Source organism: Carassius gibelio, chromosome B13, assembly GCF_023724105.1.
Source record: "Carassius gibelio isolate Cgi1373 ecotype wild population from Czech Republic chromosome B13, carGib1.2-hapl.c, whole genome shotgun sequence".
Classification (NCBI taxonomy): Eukaryota; Metazoa; Chordata; class Actinopteri; order Cypriniformes; family Cyprinidae; genus Carassius; species Carassius gibelio.
Window position 1 is genome coordinate 20,053,753 of NC_068408.1, and position 27,333 is coordinate 20,081,085.

At 35.2% G+C, this 27,333-nt stretch overlaps 1 protein-coding gene across 4 annotated transcripts in view; it reads left to right on the forward strand.

Annotated features, from left to right (window-relative positions):
* The first annotated feature begins 142 nt into the window (after window positions 1-142).
* The window catches only part of LOC127969993 (E3 ubiquitin-protein ligase MARCHF8), a 91,029-nt gene continuing 63,838 nt past the window's right edge, over window positions 143-27,333 (forward strand). The window contains exons 1-2 of one of the 4 annotated variants that reach the window (XM_052572160.1): window positions 143-417; window positions 18,890-19,071. In XM_052572160.1, coding sequence (XP_052428120.1) covers window positions 18,976-19,071 — 96 coding nt within the window. In that variant the 5' untranslated portion in view covers window positions 143-417; window positions 18,890-18,975. Of the gene's footprint in view, window positions 485-15,837; window positions 15,981-18,889; window positions 19,072-27,333 lie in introns of those variants that run through there. The other 3 variants (XM_052572157.1, XM_052572159.1, XM_052572158.1) reach the window with 3 other exon arrangements.

The following is a 27,333-nucleotide window of genomic DNA, read 5'->3' on the forward strand; positions in this document are numbered from 1 at the left end:
TCGAAAGAAGCATCTTTGAATTCTGTTCTTAAAAGAACTAAAGTGAACACACACCCTATATTGCACCATTTTTAACTAATGAAATTACTGTATGGACACGTGCATCTCAGACAATAAGATGTGAGAAAAACAAAGGGATCATCACCATCTCTCGCACGCAGAAAGTGCTTAACTCTGAATAGAAATGTAAGTGTAATTAATGACCCCACAGCACTGGATCAGCGGTGTATATAAATGATTAGCACTGGGGTAGACAGTAGTTCGCGGTTACGCGCATGCCCTCTCCGATTTATTTTCTTTTCAGCCTGATTTTCCACCCTCAACGCGGAAGTCGGTGGACATGACGCACGCTATCAGATGGGGACCGTGAAATAAAAACAAACAAAAAACATCGCTTGTGCAGACGGGGAAAACGAGGTAAGTAATTATTTGAGCGAATCACGTAAACGCGCATGAAGAGGGTCAACACTGCACCGCTGTCACTGTAAGAAAATAAAACACACGGGCGTCTTGGGATAATTTGCATATCAGGTTAAGAGTTCTATATTAAATACATATCAGAAATGTATAATTTGCGTGCCATGTCGTTCAGCATTGCAGAAGGCATTGGTTTATATTATAAACCGCGTATTGTGAACAGCTCGAGTGCCTTCGTTGTTTCAGTGCTTGCAGAAACACTGCTGAACAGCTGTTTTTAGCATGCTGTCTTTGCTTTGACAGTGTTAATGATGTACAGAGTGTCAAAAGCCAACAGTATGGGTTTTCACGAGCATAATTGCACTTGGTCGAAGTGAAACTGTCCTGTAAACGAGTTAAGACCGATAACAGTCCGGAGGTCTGCGGCTGTCATCCCTCAAAGCACGTCATCGTCAGCAAAACTGTTATAATACTGTACGACTTAACTACTGCCAGTGAAAGATGTGTATAAAAGACTGTAATGTAACCCAAGACTCCAGAGAAAACTAGATCTTTGATCGCAGTCGCTCTGTTGGGTGCATAGTTCGCAAATCGGTTCTTTTGTACAGCTCTTTTCGAAGACTCGGTTCAGAAATGATTCTTTGAAGCTGTGACGTCATTTCTTCATATGCGACTTTTGCATTTTGTAAAAGGGTAGGTAATAAATAATAATGTTTGCTACTATCTAGTCTACTACTATTTTGACTGTATTTCGATCGTGTTATGTTTTTTTGCAAACATGATTAACCTTTTAATAAATTAATTGCATTTACAATTAGCAATAACTTAAATCTCTCAGGTGAAACAGTTTGACATTTTTAACATCAAATGCTACATAAATGTGAAACATTAAATTTTTTGTAACATTGCTGCTGTATTAAGCTGCTACTGTAATGCACTCGAGTCCGATTCATGAAGAAAATGTTCAAGTTTTATAGCAAACCAAACAAATGATTCATCAAAAAGATCCGACTCCAAAGAACGATTCACGAATGGATGAATCGGATATCGCTGCTGTCTAGTAGGCAGTGTATCCAGTGCGCGTGTGTTGCAGCAGGTTTATTGGATGGATGCATGGGCTCGATGCAGAATGGATTACAGCACTGCGTAAGTGCGTACTGTAAACATCATCTTGTTTGGCTTTTTGCTGGAATTATTGTCTGTGTTGGTATGTTTAAAGGGTGGATCAGTGACTGTGTATAATAAGACACATTCCTGGTCTTTCACAATTGATGGATGGTTTTGAGAACTGCTAGTTTTGTTGAGGTGTTGATGGCCATGGCGGTAAGCGCATCATTTTGTGTATACTGTATGTTTTGTTTAAATTTCTGTATAGACACTTCAAAGTCTTGATTATAACAACTCTATGAACAGTTCCACTATTATTGACCAGGAAACAATGATACAGTGTTTTGAGCGTACGTTGGTGGGGAATGTTGTAACAATATACAATTTTTCAGGCAGCCGTTTCAACCAAATAAATACAATAAAACAATTTTAAAAACAGAAAACAATATATATGAAACGGCAAACACGTACATAATATAGAATTTAAAATACGTTACAATTTGTCATAATAAAAATGTGACAAAAGACTTTTTTATTTATTTAAGGCAGTATCAAACTAGTAGCTATTAATAAACAAGCACCTGTTTTATAGTTACAAATAAATATAGGCCTTGTGACAACTTCCTCATTTAACCACTAACCCAGGTCTCCTTTCCTTGATTAAAATAATAAATCTCTTATAAATGATAAATTACTCAAGTAATAAGTGCAGCTTTTATACCTTATTGACCATTAAGATTAAGAAGTAACTTAATAGCGTTTTTTTTTTGTATTTGTCACATTGTCATTGTCAAGACTGACCTTTTCTACACCTTCCTATGATTTGGCAATGCCACTCTTATCTTTAGAACATGTCACAAGAAATAAAACAATAGATGGCTTTGTGGGCTAAGCTTGTACTTTCTGATCCTGTTTGTGTGTTTTTGAAGTTACATGAACATTATGTGGAAAGTGTGCTTCAGGAACGGGGGAGTTGCCTCCCTTCCAGTGAATTTCATTGAAAAGGAAGGCATTTCACCAATGTTGTTCATCCAGGAAGAGCTTAGTGACTGTGCATTGTATCAAGATTTGACTGTGACTTCCATGTTGTGAAATTGCATGTGTGTTTATGGTATTCATGGCATCTGTGTGTTGTGGTTGTAGTGAGTGTGGAGTCTTATCTCCGCTTATGTGAAGTTGTAAATGATGAACAGGGATGTTTTAATGGTAAGGCTTAATGAATAGGTTGTGTGAAGCAGAATGGTGCATGCATGGAGTAGATCTTGTTTATCCCACGGTGTCATGATCCTGCCCTCGTGTCCTTGATTTTTCCTAGTCTTGAGGCAGGATCATGACAGACCCTTGTTTTGTGTACAAGCGCATGGCCTTGTCTTTGGGCCATGTGCTTGTGTTGTCTCGTTCCCTTGCCCCGCCCCCCTTGTTAACCTAGTCGTGTCTTGATTGTCCCATCTGTGCCACCTGTCGTGTCTTGATTGTTCCCCCTATTTAGATCTCCTAGTGTGCTCTGTCTTGCGTCGGTTCATTGTGTTACTTATGTGTTTCTCAGATGTGTTCCACACTTGTGATTGTACCTCTGAAGTCCCTGTATAACCGTGAGTGTTATTTGTAGTCAGTGTTCTCCTGTTTTGAGTCTTTGTTTATCTTGTCGAGTCAGTCTTATTTAGTATTGCTGTATCTGCCCTAGTCCTGTTTTCCCCCTCGTGGGTTTTGTTTTCCCCTTTTTTGTATTTAATAAACCCTTTTGTGTTGAATCCTGTCTGCACTTGAGTTCCTCCCTTGCAAACCCTGACACACGGTATATTGTAAGATATTAAATGGTAGAAAGAAAATATCTGAAGTGCATCAACATAATACACTTATGAGATGGTGTTTTATCATCTGCCCTTTTAAATTAAAGCTTGGACTGTGTAATGACATGACGTTAGAGCATGTAGAAGTAACATTATGTAGGGGAAGATGCCCCCTTTAAGAACAATGCCCAATCACTTTTAAATCTGAAAATATTTAGATAAATGTTTAGCACGTACAGGATGATGATGGATCAGTCAATGTGTTTAGGAAAAAGATTAATATAATTAATTAATATAATATATTAATATAAATAATAATACCTTTTTTTTTATCTTGTCAGCATAGCACAACATTTACAAATATTTAAAGAGGCCATTGTTGTTTATGGGGTAAATTCCTTGTTGAACTTTTGCAGAATGTATATGTTTAAAATCCTTTGTATTAATGTTAAAGCATTTTTAAAGTGTTATGAATGTAATCAACTATCAAATCAACTATTTTACTTAAAATTGCATTTTGAAAATGTATTTGAATAATCAAATAATCAGTGGCAGACAGCAGAATCCCATTAAAGGAGATTAATTGGAAGGGTAAAAGGAATATGAATACATATTTAACGGTGCATATTTTGATTGAAGATATGTCATAATAGCAACACCGTGCATTCAAATGGAATTATTGCACTCATTTCTTTTTTACTCCACCAATCTAAAAATCCCTCAATAACAAATACACAAAATAGTTTATATTGAACAAAATGCAATGTATAATGCACAAAATTAACAGATCACCGTTTTCCAGAGAGACGTAATTACATCAATTAACCCTTTGACTGTCAAAATCTCACAAATGTTGATATTTACATAAAACGTCAAAATGAAAAAAGCCACAGTAATTCATAAAATGTGATGAGATGAGATTTTTGTGACATTTATTGTTCAAATAAAAAATTAAGGTGGGGGTTAGATGTCATTTTACTTCTTTTTTTTCTTTACTTCATCTTATGTGATGAACTTTATAGTGGAGCTTCAGTGGGGCACACACCCACAGCCAAAAAACAGACAGGTTTTGGAACACAAACAATATTAGGCCTTTTCCCATAAGTTTTTGAAGCATGTATTAAAAATTATTTTGCATAATCTGTATCCAGATTCTGGAGCTCATATTTTAAGTCAGGGTTTCTCATTTGCATCCTCATTCAGAAAGGCAAGCCCCGCCCCTGGGCCTTCACTGCATGAAATGTTTATGATTAGCATAAAGATGTATGTAGCTGCAGGACAGACCTGCCATGAAAAGCTGTATATCTCCATTCCAAATGCTGCGATTCCTCTTTTGGAAGTAGGTGTAGAATTATCACTGAATTTTATGATAACTATATATAATAATAACACAACTGCTGCAGCATAGGTCATTAACACTACAGGATTAAAATAAGCATATTGATTAAGCTGTTGACAACTTGCAGTGTAATATTTTGGAACTGGTTGTGTTTCCGACAGGAAAAACAAAAACTGCTGTAGCTATACAGTAGAAAGTAATTAGATTATCTGAAATTGGTTTGACCTCAGAAAGCCATTTAATTACCAAAAACATTTTTCTAATCTGCAGCTACTTTGGAAACTCTAATAGGGTGAATTCCTTAAAAACTGGTCGCCATTTGACAGTCTGTGTGTTTGCATTGTTTTTAATGCTGTCTATTCATGAAGCACATTAGAGCACAAAGGTGAATGCGCTTCATGAATAGACAGCATTAAAAACAATGCACACACATAGACTTGATGCACTTGATGGAGCTTTTGGACACCCACTCCAACATTAACCATGACACTTATTACGATTTATTCTAAGACTGTATCTAATACTTACGGCTACAAATAGACAGTTTTTTCGGATTCCACTCATTTGTCCCCTCTGGTTAATTCAAGTTTTTCCACAAACTAATAAGTGGAGTTTGCTACTACAGAAAAATCCCATATGTTTAAAATGAAGGAGTGACCCAAGCCGTATCTAGAAACTAGAATGTCATAGAGATTTGTGAGTGGACTATTTTGCAGTCTGTGCCTTTTGGTGCCAAAAATGATATCACTTTACTTCACTGTCCAGTGAGAGCTTCTAAAAAGCATCAACAATTTTCTCCAAAACACATAAACATGCCTATGCCAGCATTTTATCACATTGGTTCATGCATATACAGTATCGCAGCAGTTTGGAAATCAAATGCCCGAGGAGTGGTGCTAAAAGGTTAATGCTTCATCCCGTTTGAAAATAACGTACCGCCTATAATGAACAAGATATAGGCAAAACTTTAGACTATATTCCATAATGATGCAGGACATGACAAAAGTGTTTGGTCTCACAAAGGTACGGTAATACAGCACAGATAAGTCACCAGTCAATAGTATGCTATTTAGAGATGGGAGAACATTTGCCTTGTTTGACTAATCTGGACACATTCTGCCAGGCTTTGCTATTTACATTGGTGCACTGTTGCTTCACTGTCTCATGACACTTCCCCCTCCGCTTCATAAGCAGTGTTCAGGAAGGCATACTAACCTAACTTACTACCGTTACAGGTTTTAGTTTTTATAATATAATAAATACCATAGTTCTAAGTCTTTGGAAGGCTGCATTTATTTAATTAAATACACAGTAAAATTGCGGTTAAATACAGTTAAATTGTTGTATTTATTGTTGTTAAATGATGTTCAGAAAGATTTATTTTTGAACGTTTTTGAAAGAAAAAATAAACTAACAAAAATCATCTAGTTGTTGAGCCTTTTTTACTGCTACTCTTGATCGGCTTAATGCCTCCTTGCTGTATAAAAGCAATAATTCCTTGTATTATATTCCTTATTGATATATCCGGTGTATTTCTGTTGTGTTCCTGTAGCTCAATTGGTAGAGAATTTTATTCCAAACATTCGATAATTGTGATAGGATCCTAGAGGTAGAGGTGGGATAAACTGGCAGTTACCATGTTTTCTTTAAAATCCCTTTGTACTTTTTATTCATTTATTCATTATTCGTTACATTTACCATTAAAAACCCAGCAACAAAAGCATGTAAGCCATCTTTAAGAGGTTAATCAGAGATGGCTCATTCAGATCAAGGCATGCTGCTGTGCTTGTTAAAAGAAGAAAAAAGAGAGTCAGATGCAGTTTCTCTAACATGAATTTTGACAGAACATAGTTAAATATTAACACACTCCTCTTCCAACAAGGGCAAGAGTAAAGGACAGACGTTACAGAATAGCAAGTAGCTTTGTCTAGACATCACTGCTGAATGTACTGCTACTGGAATCAAGAATTCATTTATGGTAACTTATGGTGATACTTAACTATTCTGTGTCCTTGCTAGGTCTAGGTGACATCACATGGAAGAATAAATTTTGAAAGGTGAAGCAAGATAATACATTGTAATGACAAACAAAATAGTAGTCCACAATAATACAAGAAATGTGTATTTGAATAGATATTTTTATTATTATTATTTCATGTTGACTCAAAGGCCCCATGAAGACCTTTGATAATCATTGAGATATTATATATACATATTTTATGCTACACTTACAGTATGTCCTATGTCGTCCGCTGGTTAGCCAAGACTCTGATTTGTGAGTTAGTTCTGCGATGATAAATTAATACAGAATTGATTTCTTCAGAATGCATCGCGATCGCTGGAATCTTGGATGTGGGAAATAATTGCAGTTAGATCCAAAAGATAGTTTTAGCAACATAGCGCAGATGCTACAGAAAACAGTTAGCTGACTAGCTGTATAATATTGTGTGCTGCGCTAATATATTACTTCACACACTGTAAAAAAGTCCCATTAAAAAATGGTAAATGACTGGCAGTCAAACAAAAAACGTCAAATTAAAGTAAAATATCATAATTGAAACAAGGAATAATCTGTAAAATATATTTTTGTTTTGTAAAACCTTTAATTAAAATTTTTGTAAAAATATTGTTGTCAGTAAAGCTGGTTCTGTAATCAGCGATAAATCTCCATCACCCGCACACTTTCACATGGAGCAGCATTTATTACACAGAGCCGTTGTTCACTGACAAGCTGCGCTGAACCATGATCATATTTTGCGCAGCTTGTTAGTGAACAACTGTTCTAAATGCTGCTTCATGTGAAATGTGAGATTAATGGGAACGGCGGTGTGCTTAAAGGGTACAAACATATACCCATTAAGCACAGCCAGACTTTTTGCATTTAATGATGTATTCTTAATTTAAATGCTTTTGTCATTTAAAATGAAATTTTATATATTTGTGTGAGAGATTAATCTCAATATCTTGTGCACTAAAAATGTAGATTTTGGTGAGCTTAATAGGTACGTTTACCCTGTAGATTTTAAAGTGGTCATTTGATGCTGCTTAAAATAACATTATTTTTTATATTTGGTGTAATGCAATATTTTTCATGCGGTTTAAGGTTAAAAAAAAGACATTAATTTCCACATAATGCACATTATTGTTGCTCCTCTATGCCCCACCTTTCTGAAAAGCACCAATTTTTTACAAAGCTGAAAAGAGAGTTGTGCTCTGATTGGCCAGCTTTCCAGTGTGTTGTGATTGGCTGAATACCTCAAGCGTCAGACTGTCCTTGCAAAGTTGGAACTGTCCCACTTTATAGAACAGCCTTTGACCACAGACTCATTGTAGGCTACTCTGCAGGTTCAGGAATATGCATAAAATGTTACGCCGCCTTTCTTTGGGTGAACATCTTTGGACAAATCTTAACTTTTATAAAGAGTAATCTCTTTGGATTTGAGACTTTTTAGTTTTTGCAACTTTACAGATCTTCTTTATTTAAGAGCTTGTAACACTCCAAAGAGAAAGGAAAAATTTAAATCACATCATATGACCCCTTTAATAGTTTTAAATATGGAAATTTTTCTGTCAAAAAAAAAACCCAATTCACTTTAGAAGGCCTTTATTAATCCTCTGGAGCTGATAGATTATGCTTCAAAATCTCGACCACTATTCACTGCCATTGTAAAGCTTGGAAGATCTAGGACATGTTTTAATAGAACTCCGACTGTATTCATCTGAAAGAAAAAAGTCATATACACCTTTGTATAGGACTTTGAAGCTGACAGACATCGACTATAAACATGGATAGATTTGCTGAAAATATCATGTCAAGGTCCCTTACTTCAAAGGTTTCTACCGCAGACAAGTGACAGACATGACTGTTGAACCAGAATAAAGTCATATCAGCTTTTGCATGAATTTAAAGCAGACAGACATATCAAAAGTGACACACAAATGTCATAGTGGCTAATTCTGATGACATTAGGGAAGCTTTGAGAAACATTGCAGCAGTACTTCATCTGTGTGTGAGAGATTTTGGTAAGCGCACTGCTTCGTTTGAGTTCAGCCTTACTGAATAAATAAATGATCACCTTGTTATTAGGACCTTCATACTGCATATGTTTTCTTCAGTGCTCTTTCTCTTCCATGACACTGCAATCTATCCACATTTTTTTTTTTTTAAGTAAAAGCATGTGGCCATATATCTTTGTGTGAGGCTTGGAGTATCATCTGCTTCAGTAATTTTAGATGTACAAAAATAGTACATAATGCTGCCTGAAATTGCAAATGTTAATTTGTTATCATTTTTAAAAATCTATTTATTATGATAATCATAAACACTTGATTGCAGTGCAAAAAAAAATTGTTTACTGCACTTATCTATAGCGGCGAAGCACAAGGAAAAATGTTTTACTTAAGTGGACTTTTGAGCCCTCTGTATATTACGTTTGTGCAAATATAAATACACTGTTGGGGATGTGTAAATAAGAGTGCATACTAGAACTGTTTATGGACACCATGTCACTGTTTTGTACATTAGTTTGAGATGAATCAGACTTTCTATTATAGATTATTAGCTTTTTTGCTCTGAGTAAGACCATTTGGACACAGAAAATGTGTTTTAATGGAGATGGAGTGTACAGCTCTTTGGGCCACTCAAAGAAAAAACTGTTATAATCCACTTATGAAATGATGAATTGCAGTGCTCTTCAGTCATCTTCACTTGTGTGCTTATGATGATAGCCCAGTCCTGATTAGTCTATGTACACCAACAAGCAGTACTGTATGTGTATAAGGTTAGCTATTTCACACTTTAGAGCATTTTATATTTCTCATAAAGAGAGACCCAAGGCTCTGAACTTGGTTTCTGGTTGGAATCAGATTGTTTTTCCTTGCATTCTTGGTATTTTTCAAGCAGATATTGTCCAAACATCCCTTACTCATCAATGGATCATCTGCAGTGAATGGGTGCCATCAGAATAAAAGACCTAACTGGCTGATAAAAACATCACGATAATCTACAACTAATTCATATTACAACAGTCTATGAGTTAATGAGTTATGAAAAGAAAAGTTACAAGTTTATAAGAAACAAATCCGCCATTAAGATGTTTTTGTTTTCAAAACCATTGCTTCCAGCTAAAATACTAGACTCTAGCCATAACATAGCTTTCTCCAGTGAATCGGGAGAGAAATATGCACAGATCAAGCACTGTTTCTAAGGCAAAACAATCTGTTACATAGATACTGTATGTTGATGGATTTTGATTTGAGAGGACAACAGGAAATGTTCTTGTGTAGATTTAAAGTTAGAAGGTGATAATGATGGATCTGTTTCTTACAAACACAGATGGACTGGAGTCGTGACGATTACTTGTGCATTACTGGGATGTTTTAATTAGATTTTTGGATTTTCATTCAGACGGCACCCATTCATGATCAATTGGCAAGCAAGTAATGTAATGCTTAATTTCTCCATAACCAATCTGATGTAGAAACAAACTTATTTACATCTTTTTTTGCCCCAGTGGTGAGATAGTTTTTTAAATATTTTTTTGTTACAGTATATTTGGTTACAATTTAAATCCATAATCCAAACTTTGCTGACAATACTGTCTCCATAGTATATTCACAAGGTGCTCATCATCATGAATATTATTTGTAAAATAACAGCTTTTTCTTTTAGTGTTCCACAGGAAGTAAATACAAGTGTAAGTAACCCCTTAGTATTTTAACTACATCCTCTTGGTTTAAGGTAGTAATTAACCATGTTACTTACTGCAGCACATGCTGTAATTTTCTTTTGTTATTGTTCTGCAAATGGCATTTCCTGCTTATTTTGGTGGTAACCTTAAGTGTTATTAAGGTCTGAGTGCAGGAAATTCAAGGGACACTTTGTTTCAGTTTATGATGAAAAAGCAATGATCCTGAATTTTGCACTTTGGTCTCCGCTGACCCTGCTGCTGTTTGAGACTGTCGTAATGAGTGTGGACCTGTGAACTGATTCAGCAGTGACATAACTATTTTTATGGGGAAATTTTATAGAATCACAAATTACATTATTGCTTTTCTTTTTTATAAAGATGGACATGATCGTTCTCCTGTTTTGAAAGTGACTATTAAACATCACTGGAATGTTTTTAAACGTCATAAAATGTTTTTTAACAGACTATATATATATATATATATATATATATATATATATATATATATATATATATATATATATATATAATATATATGGGTAGAGAACACATCAGAAACTTATGAGCATTTAAATGTATATTAAATATGAATACCAGGTAAATATAATATGTAAGATGCACACTACCATTGAAAAGTTTAATATCAGTCATAAGGGTCTTTTCTTTTCTTTTATTTATTTATTATGTTTTATACATAATCTGAAAGCTGGTTTGTTAGGATAGGACAATATTTGGCTGGGATACAACTACTTGAAAATCTGGAATATGAGGGTGCAAAAAATTTTACATAATGAGATAATTGCCTTTTGAAGTTGTCCAAATGAAGTGCTTAGCATTGCATATTACCAATCAACAATTAAGGTATTAATTTACCTTTGCATGACCCAATTATTCACGTATTGTGATTTAATTTTGTATCCAGGCGATTATGCATTCAGAAAAAAAGGGTATATCCTAAATGAGCACCTCCTTTTGCACACTAACCTACCATTAACATTTAGATAGATAGAAAAGCATTTAACTGAAACCTAGCTCCTGTTTGAATTTTCTTTACTGTAAAGCAGATGAATAACGTAATAAGATAAAGTGATGCTATCCGTGCACCATGTTTTAAGGTTTTCACCATCTCTATGCTTTTTAGGGACTTGTTTTGATGATTTGATGCGGTCTGCAGTTTCGCCTTCCTCACTAAGTTTTCAAAACCTTTCATCCCGCTCCTCTTGCAAAACATGAAGTCAGCCGCCATACAGTTTCCTCCTGTGCTCTGCTCGGAATCTGTGTGGATGGAGAGAGGCTTTGACAGAAACTACAACTAATGCAGAAAATCTAGGAAGGTCTGCCGTCTCCATTAAATTTGCAGGATTTGTCTTCAAAGTGTGAGAAAGGTTTACTTTCTTTGAAGACTCTTCTTGTTTGAGCCAGCAGAGACTGTGTGTGTGTGTGTGTCTGTGTGTGTTCAAAAATGCATGTGTACCCTGAGGTCATGTGTTCCTAAGTTTTACAAGGCTAGACTTTAGGTGTGTTTGACTTCATGTGGCGCTGCGCAGACCGATCAGTGTCTGACTTTGAATTTTTGACTTCTCAGATGGCACACCACTGTGACATATGCCATCAAATTACCACAAGAGCAATAAGAGATAGCTGGATAGTTCATTCTGCACAGTTTCTTCAGATTGACCATACAAGCTCTCATGACAACTGTTTAACAATTGGTTAGATTCACTGAAGGCAACGATGACGTGTTTCACATTTATTTTGACACCTTCATTTGCTCACAAATTTGTTTTTTTATAACAGTAAAGATGTCAAATTAAAACTGATATTTGACCCAAAAATTTAAATTCTGTTATTATTTACTAAAGTCGCTCCAAACCCATCATTCATTTATCTTCAGAACACAAATTAAGATATTTTTTTGTGAAATCTGTGAGATTTCTGAATTGTTGATTATATTTGTTATTTAGTTTATTTTGTACAATTAAAACTATTCTCATAGCTTCGTAAATTAATGGTTGAACCACTGATGTCACATGGACTATTTTATTGATGTCCTTACTATGTTTCTGAGCCTGGAAACATTTCAGTTGCATGCAGGGTCACAAAGATCTCGGATTTCATCAAAAATATCTTAATTTGTGTTCTGAAGATAAATGAAGGTCTTACAGGTTTGGAACAACATGAGGGTGAGATATTAATGACAGAGTTTTTATTTTTGGGTGAACTATCCCTTTAATGTTATATTGTGTCATGTTTATCAAAATAAAAATGTAGACTCCACTTTAAAACAGTATAGGCTTATGCTGAACATTCTGCTGTACTTTTGGTTCTTATCCATGTTATCTGTGATAAAATACACAAACACTGTGTAAGTGTCACTATAGGAAGCAGAAGTGTCCGATTTATGTCTACGTTTCCAATTCCTCTTCTGATTGCAAGCGCCAAATCTTGTGATGGATCACAGATATACTGTCGCAAGCAAAGTCAAATGCACTTTTTCATTATCAACATGAAGTCCAATCGGCTTTCTAATGAAGAACTGCCCACTTAGAAAAAAACAGCCAATCACAGTTTGTTGTGCCATTTAGGGGCAGGTTTATTTGAAAGAGTTTTACAGTTGAATTCAGGATTGAGGAAACTGTTTAATAATGTAGAACATTCTGACACCTTGTTAATGTTTCCACCACAGATTCGTGACAGAAACGCATGTTCCTCCATAAACTGACAAACGTATCAATACGTTTCCTACATACAAATGTCATAATGACTTTCGTTTATTCAGACGATAGCAGATTTGACACCATCGAGCAAGGAATCGGTCAGTGGTGTAACACTTCGCTCCATAAATTACGGTGTCCCAAAAGGACAACGTGTTTACGCGCAAAACATTATGATAATTTATTCTTGAGCTCGTTCTAGCCTCTGAATGTGAAATGAAGGAATGAAAGTACTGCTGTGCAGCACAGAGTGTGTGTGTGTGTGAGGATCAGCAGGCTTTCATCAGTACACATCAAGTCCGGTTTATCCCGCTATAATCTCTTAACAGTCTGTGAGGATGTTCCAGCACTGGCGGAGTTTGTGTCCTGCTCTGATCTTGAGGTCATGTAATATAGCACACTGGTGGGGTTTAAGCCAGTAAGCCACTTATTGAGCTTTGAATAATTATCTGATATCATCACTTCTGTCACATATGACACTACCTGACGTTATCCATTTGGTTGAAATCCGGAGGAATCTAGATATTAAGGCGGGTGATTGTGCAACTGTTTAGAAAAAAACAGCAGGGGTAAATCCTGTTGATGCCTGATACTGGAAACAGAACATTTGAAAACTGCAACCAAAGTGTTTGTTGAATACAGATTTTTAATGAAAGTTTCCAATGAGGTGGAGTAACTAAATAAATAAAAGTAGTCATGCTAGTAAGTTAGCTACTTTCTCAGTGGTGTGCAATAAGTCAAATCAAAGTAGCTTTTTAGTACCAAGCTGCATTTCCCAACAGCTAGCGGTGTTCAGTTTAGTGAAATGGTTCACTTACATTGTTCTTTTAAATGCACTGGTTTAATTTTTATCATTTTTAATTCATTTCTGTTCCTGCACAGTGGTGTGGATGGCATTTATTTGATTAATATTCAAGATATTTATGTATCAGTAGTATAATATTTTGGAAGATGCTACTTTTGATCATATACAGTATGTAGACTATACAGTTCAAAAGTTTGGGTCAGGAAAGTGAAAGAAATTAATACTTTTGTTCATACGTGTTGCATTAAATTTATCAAAAGTGACAGTAAATGCTATGGAAGAACAGTCAGGACTTTATTTTTTTGGAATTGCGTTTTCCACATGTGAACGCATAAATGATGACATAATCCAAATGCAAATGGAAAACGCAGCTGAAAATACAATTTGCACTCCCTTTTGAAAAAATCCTGAATATTCTTTCATCGAATGCATTTACAGGTGCATCTCAATAAATTAGTATGTTGTGGAAAAGTTCATTTACTTTAGTAATTCAACTCAAATTGTGAAACTTGTGTATTAAATAAATTCAGTGCACACAGACTGAAGTTTAATTCTTTGGTTCTTTTAAATATGATGATTTTGGTTCACATTTAACAAATGTATAATGTTGCATAAGATATCTATTTTAAGCAAATGCTGTTCATTTTAAATTTTTATTCACCGAATCTTGAATAATCACTGTTTCTATTCCAAATATTAAGCTGCACAACTGTTTTCAACATCATTAAGAATAAGCAATGTTTCTTGAACAGCAAATCAGCATAAAAGAATGATTTCTGAAGGATCATGTGACACTGAAAAGACTGGAGTAATGATGCTGAAAATTCAGCGTTGCATCACAGGAATAAATTACATTTTAAAATACATAAAAAAAAGTAAACCTATTTTTTAAATGGCAATAATATTTAATAAAATTGCAGTATTTACTGTATTTTGATCAAATAAATGCAGCCTTACCGAATCTTACCAACCCCAAACTCTTGAACGGCAGTATATATAGAATGTTAAAGGGGTCATATGATGCGATTTAAATTTTCCCTTTCTCTTTGGAGTGTTACAAGCTCTTGATGCATAAAGAAGATCTGTAAAATTGTAAAGACTGAAGTCTTAAATCCAAAGAGAGATCTTCTTTATAAAAGTTACGACACGTCCACCCCCCCCCCCCAAAACGTCTCATTCTAACACGCCCCCACATCTCTATGTCACTATGTGGGAAGATTTACATAACGCCACACAGATGTCACACAAAGAAAGATGGCATACCTTTCATTCTCGTTGTGGTGGTGTTGTTGCTGCCGCTGCCGCCGCCATGTCATATAGATGCAGTGTGTTACACTATGAAAGCGAAACTACTTTGTTTGGCCTTCCAAAAGAGGACGATATCCGCTTCGTCATGCCTGGAGCTGATCTGTGCTGGTCGCTGAGGAAATGCATCAAAGCATAGAGCATAGATCATAAGCATAGATCATAAGGCAAGCATAGAGGAGAAACAATAATGTACAGTATGAGGAAAATTATGTTTTTTTTTTTTAACCCTTAACCGCATAGAAACATTTTATTACACCAAATAATGTTCTTTTTTGCAGCATCATATGACCCCTTTAAAACTTATTCATACAAGTTATCTAGTTTTTAAAAATTTATTTTCAAATGTAAAATTTGTAAGTAAAAAATAAAGTGATCTAAAGATATAATCTGATATTTAAAAATAGCTTCAGTGTAGTTTGTATTCTAGTTTGTGTATCTTGACTGAAGTTTACCTTTTAAATGAAGAGTATCTTATTGCTTGACAAGTTTCCCCAACACTGACAGTTTCTTAAATGGAAACATACATCACACATATGAAACTTTAGCTGTTTTCTGTTTTCAGTCTGGAGGAACATCCATAGGGAACGTCTAACTGTGTCACCTTTACAGTTGCATGGATGAATAAATCTGGGTTAGAGTCTTGGCGCTCAGCGTTATCTCTCACACAGGAGACCAGCAGAAGGATTTTTTTCCAGAGAGGGGAAACACACAGGCTCAGGCCCGTCTCTTGGATAGATCCGTTGCTGTATCGATCTCATGTCATTTCTAGCGGCAGCTGCTCCTTGATGGATCATCCTTTGTGGAAGCAGGGTAATTTACCAGGCTGATCAGTTCAGTGCACAGTCAGTCAGAGAGTTAAGGCCCGTTCACAGAAAGGATGATTAATCCGACAATATGGTGTCTTTATCATTATAGTTGTGGTTTGGACTTTGTGTAATGTTAAGGTGTGTTGAGAAGTGCAGACTCAACATTTCTAAATGTGTAGTTATATGTAACATTGTTTGGTGAATTTTCATAGGAAAAATGCAGTCGTTTCAATAGAAACCCATGCAAGTGGATGTTTAGCATAAGGGCGAAAGATTTCACAGTGGTGTCAAGTTGGTTCCATGGATTTGCAAAAGAAAGCTGCTTGGTTTGAAAGTGACATATGTGTGAATTGTGCTTCATATTGCTAATGTGATGCACGTTAAGACTGAAATCCCTGCTCTGGGCTCTGTGAAAGCTGTATTTGTGGCAGTTGTGAAGCATACGGTACACCTCATCACATGCTGCCAGCAGGGATCTGTAACGGTTCCTCTTGGCCATTGTTCCTGCCGTGAGCCTGAATATGGTGACTGATTTGAGCTGAGGCACATATTCTCATCAATTTGTTACTCAATGTGAGCTCTGTAATCCAATTCAATGCAGTTGGAAAAGTGGCTTTTGTTTTCTAGATGACTCCACCACTTGCTCCTTTAGCATTAAATTCACCCTAAAATTCTGTTATTAATTAATTATCCTCATGTCATTCCAAACCCATAAGACCTCCACTCCTCTTTTAAAACACACATAAAGATATTTTTTATGAAAACCAAGAACTTTTTGACCCTTACATGACAAAGCCAAATGCTTACATTTATGGGTTTATTCAAATCCCTAATCTCAGATATGAGCAATAGTCGTAATAACAGTACTTAAATGACCTTTACACAGTACATACTGTACGTGGCACATCAGATTGACAGACGGCTGCCCTTTTTTAACTCCTCCACCCTGATCGACTACGCTGAAGCATTTTCACTTTCCACTGCTCATTTAGATTGAGAATTGGCAGAGACATCATGCATTAGTCATCATTCCACAGGCTCCAAGCCCGAGATTATTATTGTTATTATGACATCTGATTTCATGAAAACCTCAAAGGGCATTAACTTAAGAATTTGACCACTAGCTTCCTTTCCCACCCAGTCACTTTTTCAGTAAAACGAAAGCTATGAGATTGATGTGTTTGTTCTTGCATTGAAACTCAACATTTACCTAAAGCTGTTTGACTGATCATGACATGAAGTTTACCTCCAAAATGGCAGCATGAACCAGGATTCTGTGGATTCAAATGCCTCATGTACTTGGCAGTAAACCATATGCTGCTGCATTTGTTTTAGAGTGCAAAAAATTATCCTCGGCCTATTGATCTGGCGGCAAATGAGTGATTGCAGTCACATGCCCTCTGCTTTAATGCGGTGTGATTAACACGGGCTGTCGATCAGTCATGTGGAGTCCTGGATGCCTACAGTATGAACTGACCAGCTGTTCTGCGAGCAGCTTATTAAATAATGGCACTTTTGATGCCAAATAGGGAGGATTTCATCCGCTCCTCCCCATGTGTTGACCATTATAACAATATCATAATATTAGATCATCATATGCATTCACTGATAATCACACAACCAAATGTGAAAATGACTTCAAGCTGTTGTGCGTACAGTAAGATTCAAATTTCTAAGACCGTTTCCTCTAGTGAAAAGGCTCCTACCTGGCGGTTTAAAATGTATTTGTTTTCTGCATAACAATTATTATGTCCCAAAGAGCATGTGCAGATGAGTTGATGAGCACAGTTACAAAAAAAAAAAGTATTTAAATTTATACTATAAATAAAAAAATAATGATTTTAAATAAGTAAAATGAAGTGTAAACCTATTTTGACATCATTAATAAAATGTATTAATGATGTCAAAATATGTTTACACTTTATTTTACTTATTTAAAATCATTATTTTTTATTTATAGTATAAATTTAAATACTCAAAACCAAATCCTTACTTTATTATTATTATTTTTTTTTACCAAAACAAAATAAAAAAGCAAAAATCTAATAAAAAATAAATAATTTTTTTTTACAAATATTCACAAAAAGTGTGGTCTCAAACTGTTGGACTGTTCTCTTGATCCGAAACAGCAGTGAGATATTCAGTATTGTCAAAACTAGCTTGACTTCTGTGTTCAGTGTCCATCAGTTTGTTATTGTCCAGCAGTTTTGTGTCTGTTAATCAATCCATTTGTACTATAGTACGTCTTCATTCTGCAGTGCCAAACTGGTGGATTTGGCCTGATGCCGGCGGTCGCCGTTGTGAATCTAGATGCGTAGTCTTACACAAAACACGGCTGTTGGCATGGTCACAAGATGGAGAGAATTTTAATTGCTGTTATGTTGCAGCAGATGGTGGTAGAAGTTGAACGGCCTATTTGTAAGCAGACTTCGCATCGTCTCAGCGTGCCGTGAGCTCTTTGTTCTCCTTCAAAGAATGCATTTCATTACGGAGAATATGGGAGACGGTTTTTTGTAATTGGTGATTCAACTTTTACCGCTGCTTCTCATTTCCTCACTCTCTGCATGAGATTGGATGTTTTTGTAGTTCAATTAATATGCAGCAGTGTTTGTGAATACTTACCGTGATTTCACCGTGTGAGATGTGTTCGTGATCAACATCTTTGTTGGTCTTAAAACAAAATTCTTGTTAGCTAGATTTTAGTGTTTGGGTTAGCCCTGAAAAACATTTTTATCTTCTCATTATTTCATTCCATTTGCCATCTGATGCTTATTTCACACAAAAAAATTAAGCACTTTATCTGACAAGTCCATATGCTGTATGATTAGCTGATTATTTATGTTAGTATTTAATTTTTTTCATGAGCGTGCTTTTGGAGCATTCATTTCTCATCTCTTTTTGTCTCTCCGTCAGATTTGGATTAGTGGTTCTCTCCATCATGCCGGTGCTGGTGGACAGTCTTCAGCTTCAGAGAGTGTGAGCTCCACTGAACTGCGGGGATGAACATGCCATTGCACCAAATCTCTGTCATCCCTCGTGATGTCACTTCCTCCCGGGTGTCAAGCAGCGGGAAGGCAAAGGAAAAGGACAAACAGGTTTGTCTTGCACCTAATAGACATAGAAAAACAGGCGGTAGAGTAATCTGTGACCCTTGTTACCTTCATCCTCGTTCCCATTGATAGACCGCATCCTGTTTTCACAGTTCTGAATATTTTCTTTCCCCAGTCAGAGGTGGAAAGGATTTCAGAGGCAATCTTGTACACACACATGGGTTCCTAAGTTGTTTTATGAACTCCGTCTTAAATACTGTTTATATTTATGCCTTCGTGGAACTCTCCAAATTATGAAAACTACTGACACGGTTTACAATAAAGGAAGTAGAGGAAGTCGCACATACATAGGAGTGGGTGCTTTGGGGAGGCAGGTTTCCAGTAAGTGATACAGGCAGGAATGACTGTGTGAAATGTTACGCGGGAGGAGAACTATAAAACAAAGATGTGATTGATGTCATGGTGCCTGTTTGCTTTGTGTTGAGTGTTAAAAGGGAAGGGATGGTTAAAATGGGATTTTTTTTCTTTTATTATATTAGTCAAGGATTTCTGCATCAAAAACTGCCATGATTAAGGTTTCACAAATATTGTATGCGTTCTCTTACGCTTAGGAATTATTTGGTACACTGTGTCTTTAAGACTTCTTACTCACCATGAGGTCGCAAATGACACTTTATTTTCTCCTTAATGTGCTTTCCTGATCTTATTTTGAATGAATCATCAATGTGTCATTGCTATTCTTTGTAATCTTTCATTTAGGAATGCACTGAAATGTAAGTTCTGGTGGATAGTGATAGGCCGATAATTAAGGGATAATGTACATCCAGCAGGTTTTTATCTCAGAATAAACTCCAACAGGATGATCAGGATGTGAAGCGGAGGCGTTTGCGTCACCCTGAAGGGGTTTATTCTGCAATAACAGCTAGCTGGATGTACATTATTCCACTTATTACATGGCTACTTGCCACATAAGTAAATAATTAGACAAAATATTGATTGGAGTTAAATAATTCATTAGCTCCTGAAACGCAAAGCTTCTGTGTAACTCAAAGCTTATTGTGTAAGATTCTGTCTGAATAAATAAAAAATAAAGCAGATAAAACTAAAAACATTTGTTTTAAATGCTACAATTAAATTTAGGTATCACAGCCTAACAATGTGCAGCATGAAAAATGGATGTTATTTTTTAGGAATGCCTAAAGATTACATTTCAGTGTTATTAGATTATTAGTAAAAAAAAATTTAATCATTTTAAATGTTTTCTAAATCATTTTACTCTTATCATTAGTTGTTCTGGTGTTAAGAAGTAATCCAAAGATTTCAGAACGAGATGTTTTATTTTTAATACAAGCTTTTTTTATTGGGGGAATGATGTTTGTTTACGTACACTACCAGTCAAAAGTTTGGGGTTGCGATATTTTATTTTATTATATTATATTTTATTTTAATAGTTTTTTTTAAGTCTCTTACATTCATAGAGGCTACATTTATTTAAGCAAATATACAGTAAAAACAGTAAAGTATTATTATCATTCAAAATTACTGTTTCCTGTGTTTATGTACAGTGTTTTAAAATTTTATTTATTCCTTTGATAGCAAAGATGGCAAAAAAAGAGAAATGTTTTCAGCATCCAAGTCTCATGATCCCTCGGAAATTATAATAATATGCTAATTTGCTGCTCAAGAAACATGTGTTATTATTATCACTGTTATACACTTGAAATTGATATCTCTTGCCGCTTTTAATCAATTTCATGTGTCCTTGATGAATAGAAGTATTCATTTCTTTGAACAAAAAGAAAAATCTTACTGACTCCAAACTTTTGTTGGATAGTGAAGTATAATGACTTGTATTTCTGATGTATTTTCTAATGTATTTCTCATGATATAATTCCTTTAAAGAGATATCTTTTCTTCCCTAAATGCATATCACAGATATGATAAGGTTTCATGCAAGTGAGATACTTTTGGCATCACTGGATGATACTGTGTTTCAGAGGTGGGGAAGCTGTGGTGTCACATGTTGTCCAGCCGTGTGACCCATGCTATTATCATCTGTTTGAATACTGAGGGTTTGTTTTTTTCTGAGAAGCCTGATTCATAAACACTCGGGCCCAAAGGAATCTCAATATTTCCCCTCATCAGTTTTCAGCTTGTGTAGCTGTGCCAGCCGCTCTTTAGCCTTGCTCTCTCGTCCTCTGTTTAAGCAAGACTGGATGGAGACACTAATGAGTGTTGTTTCATTGGTGGGCCTGAGGCCGGTAACCCATCAGCTGTTTGTTTGTCAGAACCGGGCAGGATACAGGAGACGGGCTGCTTTTTTCCCCTGTGTTTTTTTTTTTTTTCCTTTTCTTTGGCTAAACGGCCTCAAGTGACTCAAGTAACAATAATTCTGTTAAATCCAACATGTTGGTATGTAAATCATCATCCCCAGTCCACTTTTTAAAAATCACTTTTCATCAAAGCGTCACATTTCTACTGTTTGGCAACTGAGTCTGACCTAGAGACATTTTGATGATTATTTAAATAGAATTGCAGTCTTGTGTACTCTGTGTCTGTCCAGGTTTAGTGGTTTGTGTATCAAGCTCATGGTGGGGTTACCAGTCATCATATAGTCATCATAGCTGGGTTTGGCTGTCTGTCAGTCTGATTTGATGCAGTTTTAGTTGCTGCCTTTCTTTTTTATGACAGGATCTTCACAAGTTTCTGCCTGACTGACACTGACAATGTGCCGCCCAGAAGGTTTTATTTATTTATTTTTTTTACTATGGAGCTGTGGACTAGAGATATTTAGGCAGACGTTGTTATGGGTGAATTTCATGAAGAACATGAGCGGTTCATATGTAATTTTCCATATACAGATATACATATAACAATCCATTTCTGTTTTATTTCAGATTTTTTTGTAGTTTTCATTATTCTCATTTGATTCTTATTGTAGTATGCTGTACTGAAACATTGAAAAATATCAAAGAATACTTTGAATTATTTTTTATTTTAGCATTTTAGTAATTTTTCGCTTTTGTCATTTTTGTTTTGTTTTACTATAAATCAAATATTTCTAGTAATTTAGTTTTATTTCAGCTGTAGTACTATTTTTAATGTTTTTGAAAGAAGTTTCTTCTGCTCATCAAGCCTGCATTTATTTGATCAAAAATACAGGAAAAAAATGAAATATTGTGATATATTATTACAATTTAAAATAATTGTTTTTAAATTTATTATACTTTTAAATTATCATTTATTTCTGTGATGCAAAGCAGAATTTTTAGGATCGTTATCACATGATCCTTTAGAAATCATTTTAATATGATGATTCATTATCAAAGTGGGAAACAGTTCTGCTGCTTAATATTTTTTCAGAACATGTGATACTTTTTTAGGATACTTTGATGAATAAAAAGTAAAAAAAAAAAAAAAACAATGTTTTTAAAATATAAATATTTTGTAATAACAATATACACTACTGGTCAGTAATTTGGAGTCAGTCATTTTTTTTCTTTCTTTTTTTAGAAAAATCAGAAAACAGAAAAATCAATACTTTTATTCAGCAAAGATGTGTTTAATTAATAAAAAGTGATATTGAAGAAAAAGTGTTATTAGAAGATATATTATTAGAATTTTATTATTATTTTTTTTAATAAATGCAGTTCTTTTGAACCTTTTATTCATCAAATATATTAGAAAGCAGAACTGTTTCCAACACTCATAATAAATCAGAATATTAGAATGATTTCTAAATGATCATGTGATCGACTGGATGTTACATGTGACACTGAAGGCTGGACTAATGATGCTGAAAATTCAGCTTTGCATCAGAGGAATACATTTTTTTTTTAAAGTATATTCAAATATAAAACTATTATTTTAAGTTGTAATAATATTTCACAATATTACTGTTCAGTAAAGAAAGTATATTATATATTTTGATTTTTTTTTTAATCAATTTTAATACATTAAAGACAGTACAAGAAATAATGGCATAATAAATAAACCAAAATGGAAATATAGCCTACCATTTCATTTTTCAACACAGTGATATTATAAATTGGGGGAATGTGCTTAGAAAGTAATGCCAAGAAAGTAATGTTTTGCTAAAGTATGACCGTCATGTTCTTGACAGGCTTCATGAGTTTCACCCTTTATCAGTGATGGCACTCACTACAGTTTATGAGGCTCTTTTGATTGATGTTGATTGGTCAGATGCATAAAGATGGGTGACGGGCCATTAATATTAGTCACTGAGACACGATGATCAAACCCTGCAGGAATTTAATGACCACAATCCTTCAAAGCTCCATCAGTGGATTATGCTGCGTTTAGCATATCACCCTTTTATGCTCAAACACTGTTTTAAAACTGTGTACATTTTTGTAGCCTAATGTAAATGATTATGTTACCCTTCCTTCTTTAATAGTTTCCTTTAATTGAGCTCGACACTGCATTTCTTGGAGTCTAGAGGGACGAATCTTCGCTCTTAACACCTAGAGCTTGTGTTTGGCACAGACGGAGGAGTTGACACCAGCCACAGTTTCGTTTACCTCTTGCTCCGCATACAGATCAGCCGGGGGGCGTATCGCCATTAGGCAAAGAAAGCACAGCCCATCTGCCTGTTGCAGACAACTCCTCCTCTGTGTCTCAGTGGAAAGAAACCCTCATTCCCACTGCTTTAGATTCAGCGCCAGCTGCCATTGCGGATGCAGTGCTATTGAATGATCTGAAATGAATAAGAGTCAGAACTAACAGGTACATAACACGCTGATATTTCTTTGTTTTGTCTTGCTGCTACAAACATGACATGCTCACATCAGGGACAGATCCTCTGAATGAAATCGGTGTTTATAACAGTGACTGGCAAAACCTACCATCATCTTTTTAAAATGAATATCATAAGGCAGCAGTATATCCCGACTGTTAGCGGGCCTCAGACTGAATCTGCATGCTTTTTTCCACGTTTATCAATAGGGAGCCAGACTCAAACTTTGGTTCGCCACACTTAAAGGCATAGTTCACCCACAAATGATCCAAAACAAGACCAAAAAAAAAAACATCATACTGACTGTAATTTTATGGAAAACCAGAGAGATTTATCAAATGCTCTCCATTTGTATTCATCAGAAGGAAAGCCGTACAAGTTTTTTTTTAAGAATATTATTTTTATTTATTTGATGAAAGAAAACTTTTAATGTCTTTAAAATAAGTCTCTATGCTAACCTAGGCTTTAATAATATGATTAAAAAAATAAAAAATACAGCAAAAAACTGTAATATTCAAAAATATTTTCTTAACTGTTTTCTATTTTAATATATATTAAAATGTAATTTATTCCTATGACAGCAAAGCTGAATTTTCAGCATATTACTCCAGTCTTCAGTGTCACATGATCACTTGAAACATTTCATATTATTATTATCAATGTTGAAAACAGTTGTGCTGCTTAATATTTTTGTGGAAACCTTTGATAAACTTTGATTCTTCAATGGACAGGAAGTTAAAAAGAACAGCAAGATCTTTTGTAAAATTATAAATGATAAATTCTTGCTGCAGGGAAAAAATCTCTTTAAAAAAATATGACCAACTCTGATCTTTTGAAAGGTTGTGTACACTTAGAACAATATATGTTTCTGGCTGTGTACCGTGTTAATACCATAGTATTCTTTGAATCACCTCAGAGTGCAGTGTACAGTGCCATCATACAGTATGTGAACTTCCTTCAGTTGTATAGGATCTCAAAGTACCATGATTTAACCACCGGACACCATTGTCTTGTCATGATAGCACTGTAGCAGCAGGACTATGTGAAAAACACACTAAAAGCATGAGCTGTTTCGAGTTTTGTGATCAAACGCTGACCTCTAGACACACAACTTCTTGGAAGCTGTTTGTCGGACAGCATGAAGCTTTCATGAGCAGCTGCTGTGCGGCAGTAATCTCTCAAAAAATGCAGCGAGAATGAGCCTTGTGCGAACTGACAGACTCGAACAGAAGGAGACAGAAATTGGACGGCCACTTTGGCATAAATGCAAACAACTGTATTTATCTTTGAAAAAATGTAAATTCTCCTGTTTCGTGAGTCTCTATATTTTGAAAAAGCACTTCGTAACCGGGACAGCAGGGAAACTGGCCAGACATTAACACGGCCATATTGTCCAAATCTGTCTGTCCAAGAATGCTCTGCTTTGGGCTTTTTTAATGTTAATAATATGCTAATAAAGATAAGAGCCTCGCAGCTCTGTAAAATAACATGAAGCCACCAGGATGCTTCAGGGGGGAATGTTTACTGAGGAGCGACAGGATTTTAATGCCAGCGCTATCTTTGTAGGATGCTTTTAAGCTTCGTCAACACTCTAATCTCCTCGAGAGAGACCAAGGTGCCATGTGATTGCCAGAGCGACTTGTTTGTGTCAGTGTTTGACATTTGCAGTGATATCAGCATAACTCAGAGCGTGGCGTTTAATGCCGCTTCGGAGTAAACTGTCAAATCTGGAAGTTTCTTTTGCATTAAGCACACTGCATGCTTGAGTGGAATGCTCATTTTCTCCTATAATAAATCACTGCCTATTATTATGAGGTTTCAGTACAAAGTATAACAAAACAGAGACTCAACTTTATTGATGACGTATGAGAAATACAAGGGGTCATGAACAGTGTTTTTTAATCTGTACTGTTCATTTTTTTTTTTTTTTTTTTAGAAGTAATAGGCTTTTTTCTGTCCTTTTTTGACCCCCCTCATCATAATACTCTGGTTTCTGACTCGGAAGTAAACGCCCACTGCTGTGATTGGCTAATAATGGTGTATGTTTGACAGCGTACATCATTCATAGATGCATAAATACTCAGTACTTCCCAAACGATCTGTTAAAACAGACAAAGCAAAAGTGACCATATAATAAAAACAGTTACTCACACTTGTGTGTTGCGACATTACTGTCGGTAGTTGGCACAAGATCGTCTTTTAGTTTAAATCTTTCCGAAAATCCTGCATTGAATTGTGCATTGCTTGTGAACAATTCCACCATAAAATGAAGTGAACCAATGAAGGACCAAGTTCCTATTGATGTGGTCTGGCACGTCATTAAAAATAAACTTTATTGTTTGGTTTCTGCGTAGACCTGCGTTTGCCACTCGTCATTTACGTACGATGTGCGTGAATCAGTGGGCGGGGCTAAACAGGCAGCGATGTAGAAGCAGGTGTTGATCTTCTGCGGAGGCAGCGTTTAGACACTATAACGTCATAAAGTGGTACGTTCCACAACTTGTCATTTTGGCAGATTGTCTTCAATAAAAGCTGATTTTAGAGTAACTATAAAGATTTGAGTTCTGAAACTTACAGGAAGTTTTTATAGTACAATGACCACTTATGTGACAAAAGATCAAGGGAGTTTTGATTTCTCAGTTCATGAGCCCTTTAAGGGAAATAAAATTGTAGATGGTAAAATTATGGGTATAGATTAAATTCCAAATGGCACAATATTATGATTTTGCTCTTTTCTCTACTTGATAGGCTGCTGATCTGAAGTTCACCAAAGTTTACCCAAACTGATGCGAAACGGGCAAATGTGAGAGGAACAAGATGGATCAAACAGAGTATCTTTTCATAGAGTTAAGAAATCATCAAGTGAGTGTATCATTTAGCTGATTTCATTTAGACTTTTATTAACAACACTGATCAATGCACATACACAGAAGAGCATATCAATTTCTGAAATATGGTAACAAGCTCAAAGTCCTAAATTATTTTTAGACCATGTAATATTTGTATTTAATTTTAGACTATTTAATATAAATTTAATTTGTGTAAATTAATAAAGAAATTCGTTTTCATTATATATTCAGTAAATGTTATTTAGTATTCATTATTCATAGTATTCAGTATTCATATACATTAGTTTTCTACTCTGTTATCTTTTGAGGTTATATTCTGAATTAGTATTGTTACCGAGGCTCTAGATTCTGGTATCGTAGCGAAGCCAAAATTGTGGTATCGAGCTAACCCTAAAGCAATAGTTCACTCAAAAGTAGTGCTGTCAATCATAAAAAGAAATTATTTAATCAAATATTTTTCTCTGAAATTAATCACAAGATTGATCCCATCTAACATTAAAGTTTTAAATATACTTTTATATTGCAATAATTTACATTCAATCTTCAAATTAATGTAGAAACAACATAAAGACTGTATATTTTTAAGATTTGTTTAATGGCATCTTTTTTTATGACTGAAGGTGAGTATCACTGATACAAATACTGTCTCCAAGATTTTTTTCCCTTAATATTTAATATTTCCCATTGACTATAGACATTCAG